This window comes from Perognathus longimembris, chromosome 25 (genome assembly GCF_023159225.1).
Source record: "Perognathus longimembris pacificus isolate PPM17 chromosome 25, ASM2315922v1, whole genome shotgun sequence".
Lineage (NCBI taxonomy): Eukaryota > Metazoa > Chordata > Mammalia > Rodentia > Heteromyidae > Perognathus > Perognathus longimembris.
In genome coordinates this window covers 4,071,114-4,085,645 of record NC_063185.1, presented here as the reverse complement: position 1 = coordinate 4,085,645, position 14,532 = coordinate 4,071,114, and the positions used below count along the sequence as shown (strand labels likewise).

The 14,532-nt window shown below is 56.8% G+C and overlaps 1 protein-coding gene across 1 annotated transcript; it reads left to right on the top strand.

Moving 5' to 3' along the window:
• The first annotated feature begins 10,860 nt into the window (after window positions 1-10,860).
• Window positions 10,861-13,734, top strand: Gprin1 (G protein regulated inducer of neurite outgrowth 1). Its single transcript, XM_048333865.1, has one exon. It carries the CDS (start codon window positions 10,861-10,863, stop codon window positions 13,732-13,734), a length of 2,874 nt encoding a protein of 957 aa, XP_048189822.1.
• The last annotated feature ends 798 nt before the right edge of the window (window positions 13,735-14,532 follow it).

The window sequence follows — 14,532 nt, the reverse complement described above, 5'->3', positions numbered from 1 at the left end:
ACCTCCTTTCCCTTGCCAGCCCAGCCCGCATGCCCTTCCTCCATGGTGTTTCCCCCCCCCCTTTCCCTCTGTCCCCTCCACTCCTGCAATTCTCTTGTTACCTTCTTCCAAGTCCTGAGCACACCAGATTGGACTCGTTTTGTCCTCTTGAAGTGGTTGGCATGACCATCCTTCAGGAACATTCTTTCTCTTTGGCTTCTGAAACACCACCTCCTCCCAGGGTTCTCCTGGTTTCTCCTGTTTCTCTTTCTTCTTTGGAGCTTCCTTTGGCTGACCTTCTCATGCTGACTGCAGCCCCTGTGTCTTCTTCCTACCAGGTTCTTACTCTCCTTCTACAAGACCACATCCCTCACACAAGCATATCACCAGTTCAGCTCAGGGGCTTCCTGGTCTGTCTCCAAGCACAGCCACTACAGAGCTCAGCTCTGTGCTCCTGTGGCTCAGAGTAGCCACCTCCCACAGAACTTCAGAGGAGCAGCAGAACCCTCTCCCTTCACACTCACATCCATCCCACAACCAAGGCCTATAGATTTTTTCCACTATATGGATACAAGAGCTGGGCTCCAATGGCTCACACCTGTTATTCTTAGCTACTCAACAGGCTGAGATCTGATGATCATGGTTTGAAGCCAGCCTGGGAAGGAAAGTTCATGAGATTCTCACCTCCAGTTAACTAGCAAAAAGTTGTGAATGGAGGTGTGGCTTAAGGAGTAGAGTGCTGGCTCTGAGTGAATATCTAAGGGATGGTACTTGGGCTCTGGATTCAGTCCCCAATACCAACACAACAACATCAAACACAACAAAAACGCTGAGTAGGTACTAAATCTCCTTGTTCTCTCCATCCCAACAAAGGCAGCCCTGGTCTATCCAGTCACCATCACTCTAACACATGCCACAGCCTCTGCTCCAAGCTGCCTCATTCTGCTCCCACAGGAGGGCTTTGAGGCAAAGCTGACCAGACACTGGTGACTGGTGCCTGTCATCCTAGTTATTCCAGGGGCTGAGATCTAAGGATCAAGGTTCAAAGCCAGGCTGGGCAGCAAAGTCTGTGAGATTCTGATCTCCAATTAATCACCAAAAAAGCCATAAGTGGAGCTGGGTGCTAGCACAAAAGCTCAGGGTCAACACTCAGGCCCTGAGTTCAAGCTCCAGGACTAAGAAAACACACGCACACACACACACACACACACACACACACACACAGAGCAAATCTGACTCATCCACTTTACATTGTATGTGTTCGTGTGTGTGTGTGTGTGTGTGTTGGTACTGGGGCTTGAACTCAGGATCTGGGCCCTGTCTTTGAGCTTTATCACTCAAAGCTGCTGTTCTACCACTTGAATCTCACTTCCACTCCTAGCTTTTTGGTGGTTAGTTGGAGATAAGAGTCTCACAGGGCTGGCAATATGGTTTAGCGGTAGAGTGCTTGCCTAGCATGCATGAAACCCTGGGTTTGATTCCTCAGCACCACATTAACAGAAAAAGCCAGAAGTGGCACTGTGGCTCAAGTGGTAGAGTGCTAGCCTTGAGCAAAAAGAAGCCAGGGATAGTGCTCAGGCCCTGAGTCCAAGCCCCAAGACTGGGAAAAAAGACTCTCGCAGATTTTCCTGTCCCAGTTGGCTTCAAAGCAAGATCCTCAGATCTCAGCCTTCTAAATAGGTAGAACTACTGGCATGAGCCACCAGCACCAGGCTACTTCCCATGACCTGTGAATTTACCCCAGCCTCAATTGCTTCACCTCTACCACGGAGCCAAAGTTCATCTCAAAGGGCTGGAGTGGGAAGGAACTGATGAATGCCCCGAGTAACATTTGTAAACTCTGAAGAAAAGTGCCCTCGTGGGCAGCGAGGGGACCATTTTCAGCACTGGAAATTAGACAGAGGCCCGGGGTGCTGTCCGTGGTGCTGAAAATTGGTGTCAGTGGTTTTTCTTCTCTCTCCCTCCCTCCTGCTGCCTCTATAGAGATGCGAACGCTATCGGTTTTAAATCGTTTGCTATCTATATTTGTTTAAATTGTAAGGTCATGGTGAATTATGGGTCACCATTTGAGGTTTAAGACTAAAGCCTAAGGGTTAAGCGTGATGTTGTAGGAGTTAAACTGCATAGTTATTTTTATATGTCACATTTATCTGTCTTTTTCTTTAATCCGGATATAACACATTAATATTAACTTGCTTTTGAGTGAATGGAAATTTGAATTCAGTGAGATATGTAGATGAAAACTTTATCTGTGCCTAAATAAGAGCTCCATTAGCCAGGTGCCAGTGGCTCACACCTGTAACCCTAGCTACCTAGGAGGCTGAGATCTGAGGATAGTAGTTTGAAGCCAGCCTGGGCGGCAAAGTCTGTGAGACTCTTATCTCCAATGAGCCAGCCAAACGCTGGAAGGGGGGCTGTGGCTCAAGTGATAGAGCACCAGCCTTGAGTGAAGCTGGGGGCGGGGGGCAGGCCCTGAGTTCAAGGCAGGGAGAGAGAGAGAGGGAGGAAGGGAGAGAGGAGGAAGGGAGAGGAAAGAGGGAAGGTGTTACTTTGTTTGCGGAGAGCCTTTTTTAGCAGATGGATTCATAGTCAGGGGCAAGTTTTATCACTTCCAGGACAGTTTCGCAGTTGCTTTCTCCTCTGAGGGGTCTTTGGGGGCGAGGTCACTTTTCAGCCTCGGTGAACTTGTAGGCACAGGAAGGTGAGTCCTCTTGTCCTGGACCATGCTAAGCTCTAGTGGACGCCCCAGCACACCGGCTCTAGGCGCCTCCCTCCTTCCGAGACCACGGGGTCCGGTGGTGATTCCTGCCACTCCCACTTTATAGACCTGGAAACTGAGGCTCCGAGAACTGAATCGACTGGCTCGTGGGTCTCCAGGAGGAGAACCGGGCTGGCAGACATCCCGACTGCGGACGCGGGCTGGGGGAGGCGCCGCCCGGCACCTCCACGGCCCCGGTCCACGCCTCTCGCCGCAGCGTGGGCAGCGGCGAGACAAAGGCCGGGTGGGGCAGGGAGGGGTCGGGGAGGGGCCGGAAGTGCGGCCGAGGGGAGGCGGGAAATTTCCTCGAAGAGGGGAGCTTGGAGATCGCCACGACTCGGGTGTCCGCGTGCGCTCGCTCGGACCGACGACCGCCCCTCTCTGCGCCGCACCCCGCTCCCGGGGCGCCCCGGGGCCGTGCGGACTGCGACCCGAGCCCGTGCGCTCCGCGTTCGGCAGCGCGCGCAGCCTCTCCGCCCTGAGCCATGGGGACCCGACTGGGGAGAGCCGGGAACCCCAAGGCCGGGGGGTCGCGGTGAGGGGCGCCCCGCGCTGCCTCCCCAGTGAGTTCCCCGCGGGCACCGCCCCCTCCCGGGCTCGGGTCCGCGGGCCCGCAGCGCGCATGCCCGGGGCGGGGCGCGGGGCGGGACGCGGGGCGGGAGCGCGGAGCCGGCTCCGGGGACGGCGGCGCCGAGGCCGCGGGTCCGCCCGCCAGCGGGGCCGGAGGCAGCCGAGGCCGCTGGGGTGGCAGCGGCGGGAGCCGGAGCTCCGAGCGCCGCGGATCCGGAGCAGCGGCACTGCCGGGTAAGTGCCGCGCCCGCAGCGCTGCCCTTCGGGCGGGCGGCCGCGACCCCTGGGGCCCGCGGCCGCCGCCGCGGTCCCGGGTCCCCGGAGCCCCCCGGGGCGGCGGGGCGGCCGCGGTGGGTGCTGCCCGCGCGCGCCGCCGGGGGCGGAGGGCGTCCGTCTCCAAGCTGGGCTCCGGGGCGGGCGCGCGGGGTGGGGCGGGTCCCGCAGCCCCGGGAGAAGCCCCGAGGGGCCCACGGAGCCCGGCGGCCGGGCGGGAAGGACCGGGGCACCGCGTCCGGCCTCGCCGCCGCTGGATGCTTTGTTCCGCGCGAGGCAGTGCGGGAGGGGGCGCTTCCCGCCACCGGGGGGAGGGGGCCGCCCGCGTTGATTCATCCTCTCCCGAGCCAGCGCGGCGCTCGAGGGTGCCCCTGGCACCCACCGAGCACACCCCGTGTGGCACACGCCAGGACACGGCCACACGCCCGCCGCCTTCCCGCGCGCGCGCGCCCTTCCATCCTGGGCGAGGCCACAGGTCCACACGCGCGCGCAAACACACATACACACGCCATGGCCCCCGTGGTCGCTCCACCAGACGCATCCACGCGGCCACCTGTGCACCCACCCGTTCCACCGAGTGGGAGCTTTGCGTACACAGCCAGGCCCAGCTGCACATTTACACCCACCACCCCGGATCCCAGCAGACTCCACAATACTCTGGCCCAACATCCTCACAGCCATCCAGCTCTGGCCCTGGTGCGCCTCTTCTTTCAGCCTTAGACCCCAGGAAGCTGTCATTTTCCCCCCACCCACGCCAGCCCAAGTTTATGCACCCCAAGTTTATGCTCTCCAATGGATGAGTGGAGATGGGCAGGTGGACCCCGTGAGCCTTCCTCCATCCTGTTGCCAGGAGAGGGGTGTTTGCTGGGCGGCTGGAGCTCTGATGGGGGTGTAGGAATGGCTCCAGGAGGTTGGGAAGCGATCCTAGAAGGGAAGGGATGGGCTAGCCTGCTCCCTGTGCGTTCCTGGGGGCTGCTCTGCCTACAAGCACCTGTGCTCTCCCAGAAGTGATTGTCAGGCTGTGCCGATGCATTTGTGCATGTCCATGGCATCCCAGTGGTCCAGGGCATTCTTCACACACAGCTTCTATAGGTGCCTGCCAAGGGGTGTGTGTGTGTGTGTGTGCATGGACACCAGTACTGAAGCTTGACTTGAATTCAGGGCCTGTGTGCTGTCCCTTAGCTTTTTCTCTCAAGGCTAGCACTCTACCATTTGAGCCACAGTTCCACTTTTGGCTCATTGGAGATAAGAATCTCAGGGACTTTCCTGCCTAGGCTGACTTTGAACCAGGAGCCACTGGTCTTAGCTTCCTGAGTAGCAAGGATTACAGACATGAGCCACCAGCTCCAGGCACACAAAGCATTCTTGAGCATCACTCAGGAACCCAGTTCCGGCCACAGGCTATATCTCATGTTGTGAGAATTTCCACATGCACCTACTTTCTACTTGGCACACTAGGCGATCTGGAACCAGCCAGAACTCTACGAAGTCATTTCAACCTCTCCCTCAAGTGAATCCCACTGACCTGACAATGGAGAAGGATATTCCTATTATAGGAGAGCACAGAGGCAGGGACATGCTTGCTCTCTCTCCTGCATGTTCCTTGCTACTGAGCCTATGAGGTGCATGGGATTTGGCCAGACCCCAAGGGGGTTTCTTTTGTTTTGTTTTGGTTCCAGCAATGGGGCTTGAACTCATTGCTTCACATTCTTGCTTGGCTTTGTCTGCTCAAGGCTGGTGCTCTATCAGTTGAGCCACAACTCTAATTCCTACTGATCAACTGAATATAAGAGTCTCTCAGACTTTCCTGCACGCTGGCATGCAAATTATTATCCTCAGATCTCAGTCTCCCGAGTAGCTAGGATTCCAGGCATGAGCCACCAGAGCCCAGCTCTAGAAAGGGGTTTTAAGAGCCAAGTATTCGTGTGCAAGATCTTGGCTGAAATAAGCCTGGGGAAAACCCAGGTCTGGGCTCAGACACAACTGGCTTTGATGCACGGCTCCCCCCCCCCCCCCACACACACACACCAGCTGTGTGCCTTTGTCAGATCTTTTCTCTGTCTTCATCTATGGAAGGGGATATAATGCCCGATTCTGGGATTGCTGTGGGGTGGAGATGGCAAAATCAGCCTGGCTTAAACCTTGCTGGTCCTGGGCTGAGCACACAGAGGGAAAGCAATGGGATTGGGTTCTAGTTGGGTAGGTTGATAGAGGGAGGGGCAGAGAGGCTCCAGACTGGGCTGCAACTTTGGAGTTGTGGCTGGAAGACAAGAAAAGTTCCTTCAGATTCATAAGGGGGCCCAGTGTACATTCTGCTTTGGGCAAATAGCCCCTGTCTCACAGATTGGGAAACTAAGACCCAGAAAGTAGGAACACCACCCTGCATCTCAGAGCTAATCAACAACGGAGCTGGCTCACGGTGCGTTGTCTGGACCTGACCCCATCTGAGAAGCTGAGAATTTCAAGCCGGTACTGGCAGCTCATGCCTATCATCCTATCATACACTCCGGAAGCTAAGATCTGAGGATCATGGTTTGAGGCCAGCCCAGGCAGAAAAGTCCATGAGACTCTTATCTCCAGCAAAAAAACAAAAGTGGAGGTATGGCTCAGGTGACAGTGCACCAGCCTTGAGGTAGGGGGATGGAGCCAAGTGAGAGTGTGAGACCCGGAGTTCAAGCTCCAGTACAGGCACACAAAAACAGTATAACACTTGCCTGCCAGGTGTACAAGGTCTGTACACAAGTAGCAGTTGCTTTGTGCAAGGTCACATCCTGTCTTTACCGTCGTGTAGGTGGAGGGTGGAAGCTTTGGTGACCTTAGGCCTGGAGGGTAACACTTGAGGGGCTGTGATGGACAACAGCCAGGCAGTCTCAGTGTGCGAGACACAGTAGGGGTCGGTGGGGAGCGTGTCTGGTTGGAGAGTCCATACGAGTGGTCCAGGCACCCCCTCACCCCCTGCTCAGCTCCTGCTGACTGCGGCTACGTTGGATATGTGCTCTAATGCCAAAATTTTGTTTTCTGGGGGCATCTGGAAGTCCACTTCTCACATGAAATCTTATTTTCAAATGTTGATCAGTTTACTCATTTATTTAACATTGACTTTGAACTTTTTGTTTGGTTTTGTTTTTACTCAGTCAAGCATGCATGTCCAAAAGGCCCAATTTGGCTGTTTTGGGGTTGGTTTTTTTTTTTGTCTCTGTCCCAGGCCCTTCCCCACTCTACCCATCCCCACCCGCCCCCTCCTAGGAGCACAGCTGGGCTCTGACAGGCGGAGTAGATAAAAACAGGCCTTCCATGTACACAACACAACCCAGCCCTAAAGTGAGTTGAGTTGTGCCACACACACCCCACATTTGAAATCTTAAAGCAGCCTGGTGGGGTAGGGGTGGGGGTTCTTTGGGGTCCACCCAGAGCTGGCAGCTTGTTGGTGGGGCTGATGTGTGCACCCCAGAGTGGGATTACCAGGGCTGAGATGAGGGGACTGCAGATCCAGAGCAAGCACCCCTCTTTCACAGATTTCCACCACCACCCCAGGCTATTTCTCTTGTTCATCTGCCCAGATGCTGGCATTGACGGTCCTGTCCGCAGCCCCGAGGACCAGATGATCTCAGGCCACAGGCAGGTGACCTCAGAGTCAAAGCTGACCTACAGAAGGTTCATTTTGTTTGGCCCTAGCCTTCAGCAAAAGAGCTCAGGGAAAGTGCCCAGGCCCCAAGTTCAAGTCCCATGATGACCCAAAACAAAAACAAAACATTGAACCTGGCTGGACTGATGGCTTATACTAGTAATCTTAGCTACTTAGGATGCTGAGGTCTAAGGCATGGTTTGAAGCCAGCCTGGATAGAAAAGTCCATGAGACTTTTATTTAAACACACACACACACACACACACACACACACACACACACACACACACATGCACGCACAGCTAGAAGAGGAGCTGTGACTCCATGTGTATGGAGTGTCAGCCTTGAGTGAAAAAAGCAAAAGGACAGCATCCAGGCCCTGAGTTCAAGTCCCAAGATTGGCATAAATAAATAAATAAATAAATACAAGCTTGTACTTAAAATACCTGTTTAAAAATCCAGACTTGGGGCTGGGAATATGGCCTAGTGGCAAGAGTGCTTGACTCATATACATGAAGCCTTGGGTTCGATTCCCCAGCACCACATATACAGAAAACAGAAGTGGTGCTGTGGCTCAAGTGCCGAGTGCTAGCCTTGAGCAAAGAGAAGCCAGGGACCATGCTCAGGCCCTGAGTCCAAGGCCCAGGACTGGCAAAAAAATAAAATAAAATAAAAATCCAGACTTATGGCTTTGCTTGATAAATTAGGAGCCCTGCCAGGTTCACTTCTGGGCTTAAAACTCTCCTGGGGTTTCCAGTACCCCTAGGATTGGCTGTCCACTCCTCCCCCAAGCCCTTTCCTGATTGGCTGCTGCTACCCCCTCCCTTTTCCCTCTCCTGCTTCCAGCTAGGCTCCAGCCTCTGGGGCCTTTTCCTGGCTGGCTCCGATGCTAACCTCCTCAGAGGGCCTTTCTTAGCCACGTGATCCCAACCAGCTGCCCTCTCCTTTGTGCGTACAGCATCTAGTATTTGGGATGACGTTACTTATTTGCTCCTAGTTCATTACCCTCTATGCAGTCTCTCCCTGCTTTTTCCTAGCCCCAAGAATGGCACCCAGTGTATGTTGTTAATGGATAGATTCCTCCCGTTTGCCATAGTTCCCCCCACTCCCTCTTTCGCTCTGAGGATGTTGGAAGGCATTAATCCTCTCCCTTGCTCTATTGTTTTTCTTTTTTCTTGTGCTGGTACTGGGGCTTGAACTCAGGGCGTAGGCCCTGTCCTTTAGCTTTTTCACTCAAGGCTAGCACTCTACCTCTTGAGCCACACCTCTACTTTCAGCTTTTTGCTGGAATTAATTGGAGATAAGAATGTCATGGACTTTTCCTCTTTAGGCTGGCTTTGAACCACAATCCTCAGATTTCAGCCTCCTGATTAGCTAGGATGAAAGGCGAGAGCCATCACAGTCCGGCTAAAATATTTTGATCTTGATCATTAAAAAACAAAAGCAAAACCAATTAAAGCAAGTTTCCTGTCAATCGTGTGTTGGCTGCATCTCAAGCCTCTGCAGTTCGATGGTCTCTGGATGTGGCCTCGAGTCAGGTCCCTGCCACACATTGGAGATGTTTGGAAAAACAACACTGTCTTCAGCAATGTATTTTCCAGAACCTGTGCCTCCCCCACCCATTAAGCAAGGCACCATAGAACCATAGAATTGGATGCACACATGGGCAGATGAAGAAGCTCTCCCCCTGCAGATCCCTGGTCTTGTTTTTCCTTTCCTTTTCTTGCTTGGAAGTACTAAGGTTTTGAACTCAGAGCTTTGCACTGAGTTTACTGGACAGGTAGTCTACCTGCCCCGTCTACTGAGTCATGCTTCTACTATTCCCCCCCACACGCTCTCAGTATTTTTCAGATAAGGTCTCCCCCCACCCCCTTTTTTTCCCCAATAAGTCTGGCCTCAGAATAGCTGTGATTAAAGGTGTATACCACCACACCAGGCTACTGCATTTTGAGAGGCATTCACCACTAAAAGCTTCATGGGATTCCATCCAGGAATTTTCTCCCTTTAAATAGACCCATAAATGTATGTCTGAGCTTCACCTTGCCCACATGTGTGGGATCCTGGCATCTCTGCTGCCTCCTGGGTGTCTCACCACTCCATGTATTGGGAGCACCTCTCTCCATCATGCTTGCAGCTGTATGGCCAGCCATGTCCTGGTTGTGGTGACCCTTCTGGCTTTTCTTCTGTGCCCTCCTGGACCCTGATGTACCATCTGTCCATCACGAGGACAGGTCCTAGAGGAGGCTGAATGGCTCAAGTGCCATATGTGCTATGCATTTGGCTAAGAACTGACAAGTAGCCTGGAGCTAGTAACTCCCACTTGTCATCCTAGCTACTCAGGAGACTAAGATCTGAGGATGGAGGTGCCCAATCCAGGCAGAAAAATTGGAGACTTTCATCTCCAAAGGATCACCAGAAAACAGAAAGTGGCACTGTGGCTCCAAATGGGTAGAGCCCTAGCTTTGAGCAAAAACTTCAGGGACAGTACCCTGAGTTCAAGCCCCATGACGGACAAAGAAGAAAAGGAAGGAGAGAAAGAAGGGAGAGAGTCCAGGGTGACTCTGTAGTATCTAAGGCTATGAAGAATTGCTTGGAGACCCAGCTACCTGCTGCACCCTCTTCAAACTCAGTTCATCCCAATGGAGCTCCCTGTCCCCACAACGGCTCTCCCACCCAGCCCTGTCACTCATCAACCCCTTGCCCTAGCCAGTACCCCTCAAGTCACTCTGGCCATTGCCCACCATAGCCAATTGCTCACCCCTCCAGTCCTTTTCCTTCCAGTCTCAGTGCTTGCTGCCTGCAATCCCCACCCCCACCCCCACTTCTGCAGGAGCTTGCATCAGGAACAGTCCAGTGCTCCTGGCCTGTTGTAGTTGGAGCCATGTGATAGATGAAAAATCACTTGAATAAGAGCTTGAATGGATGGCTAAGCCGCCTCCACCTAGGTCCTGGCCAGCCTGGTCCTCCTCCAGCCCAACCTCCAGGCATCTGACTCTGTATTTTCCCTGACCAGACACCATTCCGTTCCCCAGGCCTACAGTCGTGTTTTCTTTGGCCCACTTTAGTGTTTGGGCTTTTTATTTTAAATCTTGAATTCATTAGCATATTTTACATTAAGGTCTGGATTTCCCACTTCTCTCAAGACACTAGGAGAGCACGTTTCAGCTGGACACTGTGGCTCATGCCTGTTATCCTATCTACTTAGAACACAGAGCTGAGGATCATGGTTCAAAATCAACCAGGCAGGCAGGTCTGTGAAACTCTTATGTTCAATGCAAAAAGCCGGAAGTTCAGCTGTGGCTCAAGTGATGGCACACCACCAGCCCTTGAGTAAAAAAAAACAACAGATGTGGAGCCTTGAGTTCAAGCCTCTTCACTGACACACACATGCGCACATGTGCTCGCACACACACACATCTCCACAGGCTCACTGGATGTGAAGAAGCAAGATAGTGCCATAGTTGGATTTGTGTGTTTAACCTAGCACCCCTCTCTGGACAGGAGCCCATCAGCCCACGGCTACATGAAGAGCGTGGGCTGCTAGGAAAATCGGGATGGAAGGCGTTCCCCTCCAGTCTCCCTAAGTCTGAGTGCCTTCTTTCTGTGTTTCAGAACTGGACAGCAGCCTTGGACTTGAGCATGGCCCTGAGGGTAGATGGACAGTTCTAAAGATCCAGCGTGCCTCCAGCTGCTTCACAGTGACTCCAGCCTCCGCGGATCCCTCAACTGCCTGCAGGATGGGAGGAGCCTGGGTACTGGGCACCCGGCCATGAGGGACCACTGCTCCTCTCAGCAAAAGCCCAGCCCTGCCCTGCCCAGGGAGACCCCTGACCAAAGCCCAGCCATGGACTTGAGACACAGCGGCCCCAGTGGGGCTGAGGAAGGGGCCTCCTGCACTGAGGGTCCTTCTGGGAGCCTGTCCTGTCCTTCGTCTACCTGCACCCCTCCCTCAGCACCATCCACCAAGGAGACCTTGGGAGCACAGGGAGCCTTGCTCTCAGGGACCATAGAGATCACTTTGTCTGGGAAGCCAGAACCCAAGTCCCCAGGAAGCCTTGCCCCCACATCCTCAGAGAACAGAAACCCCACGCTCTTGGAGAAGACCGATTCTAAGTCCTCCCTGCAGGCAGGGCCTGCCTCGGCGGGGAAGGAAGAGGCTGGGTCCTCCAAGGCAGAGCCCCTGTTGACCGAAAAGAGGGGGCCTGCAGTCTCCAATCCAGGGGATGTGGGGGCTCCTGGAAGGATGGGTCCCCCAAATCCCGGGAAGGAGGACCCTGAATCGGTGAGAAAGGCAGATCCCACTTGCACCAGCAAGGTAGCCCTGGTGTCTCCAGGCCAGGAGGACCCTGGGTCTTTGCAAAAGGTGGGGCCTGTGTTCCCAAGCAAGGAGGAGCCTAAGCCCCCCAAATCTTCAGAGAAGGTGGTCCCCGCTCCAACTGCAAAGGAGGATTTCGTGTTTTCAGGAAAACAAGATCCCGGTCCCCCTGGAAAGGCGAATCCTGCATCCTTGGAAAGTACCAAGCACACATCCACAGGAAAGACAGAAGATTCTGAACTCTCGGAGAAGCTGGAGCCCATATCTTCTGGAATAGGGGATCCTGGGGCCCCCAGAGGGGTGGACACCGCACACTTGGGAGCAGTGGGGCCTACATCTCTGGGAAATGCAGAAAAAGAGGACGGTGAGTCCCTGGGGAAGGCGGGCACTGCCTCATCAGGAGGAGGTCCAGGGCCCGTGAGAATGACAGAAGGAATGGCTGCCGTGCAGGTGGACCCCGGACCTGGAAAGATGGACCCCACCTCTGTGAAAAGCAGGGGTTCTGGGCCTTCCAGTGAGCCCGGTGCTGTTTCCTTGGGCAAAGTGGGACTCGTGTGCCCAGGAAAGCCAGAGCCCTCATCTCCTGGGCAGGCAGAAGAAAGGGGGTCTGTAGGAAAGACAGGGACATCTGAACCCTTGGGGAAAGCGGACCCCGAGTTTTCTAGGAGCGCGGAGTCCACGGCAGCTCTGGGAAATGTGAGCACATCATCTTCCGGAAAGGCCAACCGTGAATCCTTAGGAAGGGACGATCTCGTGTCCTCGAGTCCAGGGGATCCCGACCCCCCCGGGACAAGGGGTCCCCCATATGCTGTAGAAAACGCTCCAGGGACTGGAGGGAAAGCGGAGTCGCAGCCCGAGGCAGGGCCCCTGGCCTCGGGCAAGGTGGACGCAGCCCATTCTGGAGACCTTATGGCCACAGGAAAACCAGCAGTGACGCCCAAGGAAAAGATGGATCCTGGCATGGCCCTCGAGACCAAGGGGAACCCCGTGAGCTCCGCGGAGGCGGAGACCGAGGCTTCCAGGGGGACAAAGCCCAAGCCTGGGCACCAACCACAGGCCGTCCAGGACCCCGGGCAGGAGGGCACCGCACCCTCCGGGGCAGCAGAGACCCAGGCTCCGCCCAGCGAGCAGTCGCAGGCCTCTGGGAAGGCGGACCCCACCTCTTCCTCCGGGAACGCACAGCCCTCCGCGTCGTGGATCGCGGAGCCCCGGGCTCTGGGGAAGGCCGGTTTTGCCTCCGAGACCCCGGCCTTGGCCACGGCAGCCCCCCTGACTCCAGAGAAGCCCTCGCCCTGCCCGTCCCCGCGATCCGCTGCGCAGGCCTGCAGCCCCACCCTGGCTCCCACCGGGACGGCCCAGGGCAGCGGGGTCCCCGCCGCCCCGGAGCCTGTGCGCAGCCCCCAAGCCGCTTCCAGCCGGGGGTCCACAGACTTGGTGGGGAGCGGCCCCCGCCCCGAGGCCGCCGCGCCCCCGTCGGGGCCACGGACCCGCGACAACTTCACCAAGGCGCCCTCGTGGGACGCGGGCGGCCCCCCGGCGCCGCTGCCACCAGCGCGCGAGGACGCGGGCACCCAGGCGGGCGCACGGGCCTGCGTCTCGGTGGCCGTGAGCCCCATGTCCCCGCAGGACGGCGCGGGGGCCCCGGCCTTCAGCTTCCAGGGAACCCCGCGTGCGCCCAGCCCCGCGCCCGGGCCGCCCTCACGCCGGGATGCGGGGTTGCAGGTGTCCCTGGGTACCGCGGAGACGCGATCGGTGGCTACCGGGCCTATGACCCCGCAGGCCGCCGCGCCCCCCTCTGCGCCCCCGGTCTTCCCCGAGGTGCGAGTGCGGCCGGGCTCGGCGCTGGCGGCCGCCCTGGCGCCCCAGGAGGCGGCGGAACCCGTGCGCGACGTGAAGTGGGACGAGAAGGGCATGACGTGGGAGGTATACGGCGCCTCCATGGAGGTGGAGGTGCTGGGCATGGCCATCCAGAAGCATCTGGAGCGGCAGATCGAGGAGCACGGCCGTCAGGGGGGCCCCGCGCCGCCCGTCGCCGCCACCGCCACCACCACCGCCACCACCACTGCTGCCCGTGCGGGTCCGGGCCGCGCCGGGTCGGTGCGCACCGCGCCGCCCGAGGCCGAAGCCAAGCGCCCGCCGGGCCTCTTCCGAGCCCTGCTGCAGAGCGTGCGCAGGCCCCGGTGCTGCTCGCGGGCCGGGCCCACAGCGGAGTGAACCATACCCCGTTTTCTATGCACCCCCACTCCCGGGGTTCCAACCTGCTCAGGCTCCCTACGGCCCACAGCCCCTAGAAGGGGTCCCCTGGTTGTGTGAGAGGCCTCCCCCCCACCGGGAGGGCGGGCTTCTGATCTCCTTCCCTTTCCAAAAACACTTCCCCAGCCTGGAGGAACCCCGAACCCGGCCCCTATCCCGCCACCGCGTGCCCCGACCTCTCTCTCCACTCCCTCACACTGGGTGAGCTTGGGGACCTGCTGGGCACCCCTCCTCTTTCACCCTCTTTCTCCCTTAGAGCTGAGGTGAGTTCCCAAGATGGCCAAACTGGTGCCCTGGGACTCCAGTGGGGCCAGACCCCACACCCCCCACCCCCTCCACACCCCCAGAACCAGGAAAGACTGCATGCAAATCTCTAAGTAGTACTGCGCATGTGCGCACACTGGTGTGCAAGAAAGCTCCCCCACCCCCTCCCACGGGTCAGCGGGGGGGTTTGAATGGGACACAGTGTTGGCCCCCATGGCTGAGGTATCTCTTGCATGCTTTTGGTGGTCCTTCCCTCATCTGTCTCCCACCCTCCTGGCCCAGTCTCCCCCCTCCCAACCCACCCCCCACTGGGGTCACTATACCTACTAAGGCCAAAGGCCAGGACGGCCCTGGGCAGAGAGGGAGAATTGCAGAATGTCAGAGAGGGCCTCAGACAGGACTGCAGGTCACGGTCAAGTCACAGGTGGCCTCAGTGACAGCCGGCGGTGGAGAGGGAAGGCAAAGCCCTAGCTTGTCCCTTAATGAAAGGCCCTC

Excerpts from the sequence above, each read along its gene's own strand:
- Gprin1 (XM_048333865.1), top strand. The coding sequence starts at position 10,861 with ATGGACAGTTCTAAAGATCCAGCGTGCCTCCAGCTGCTTCACAGTGAC.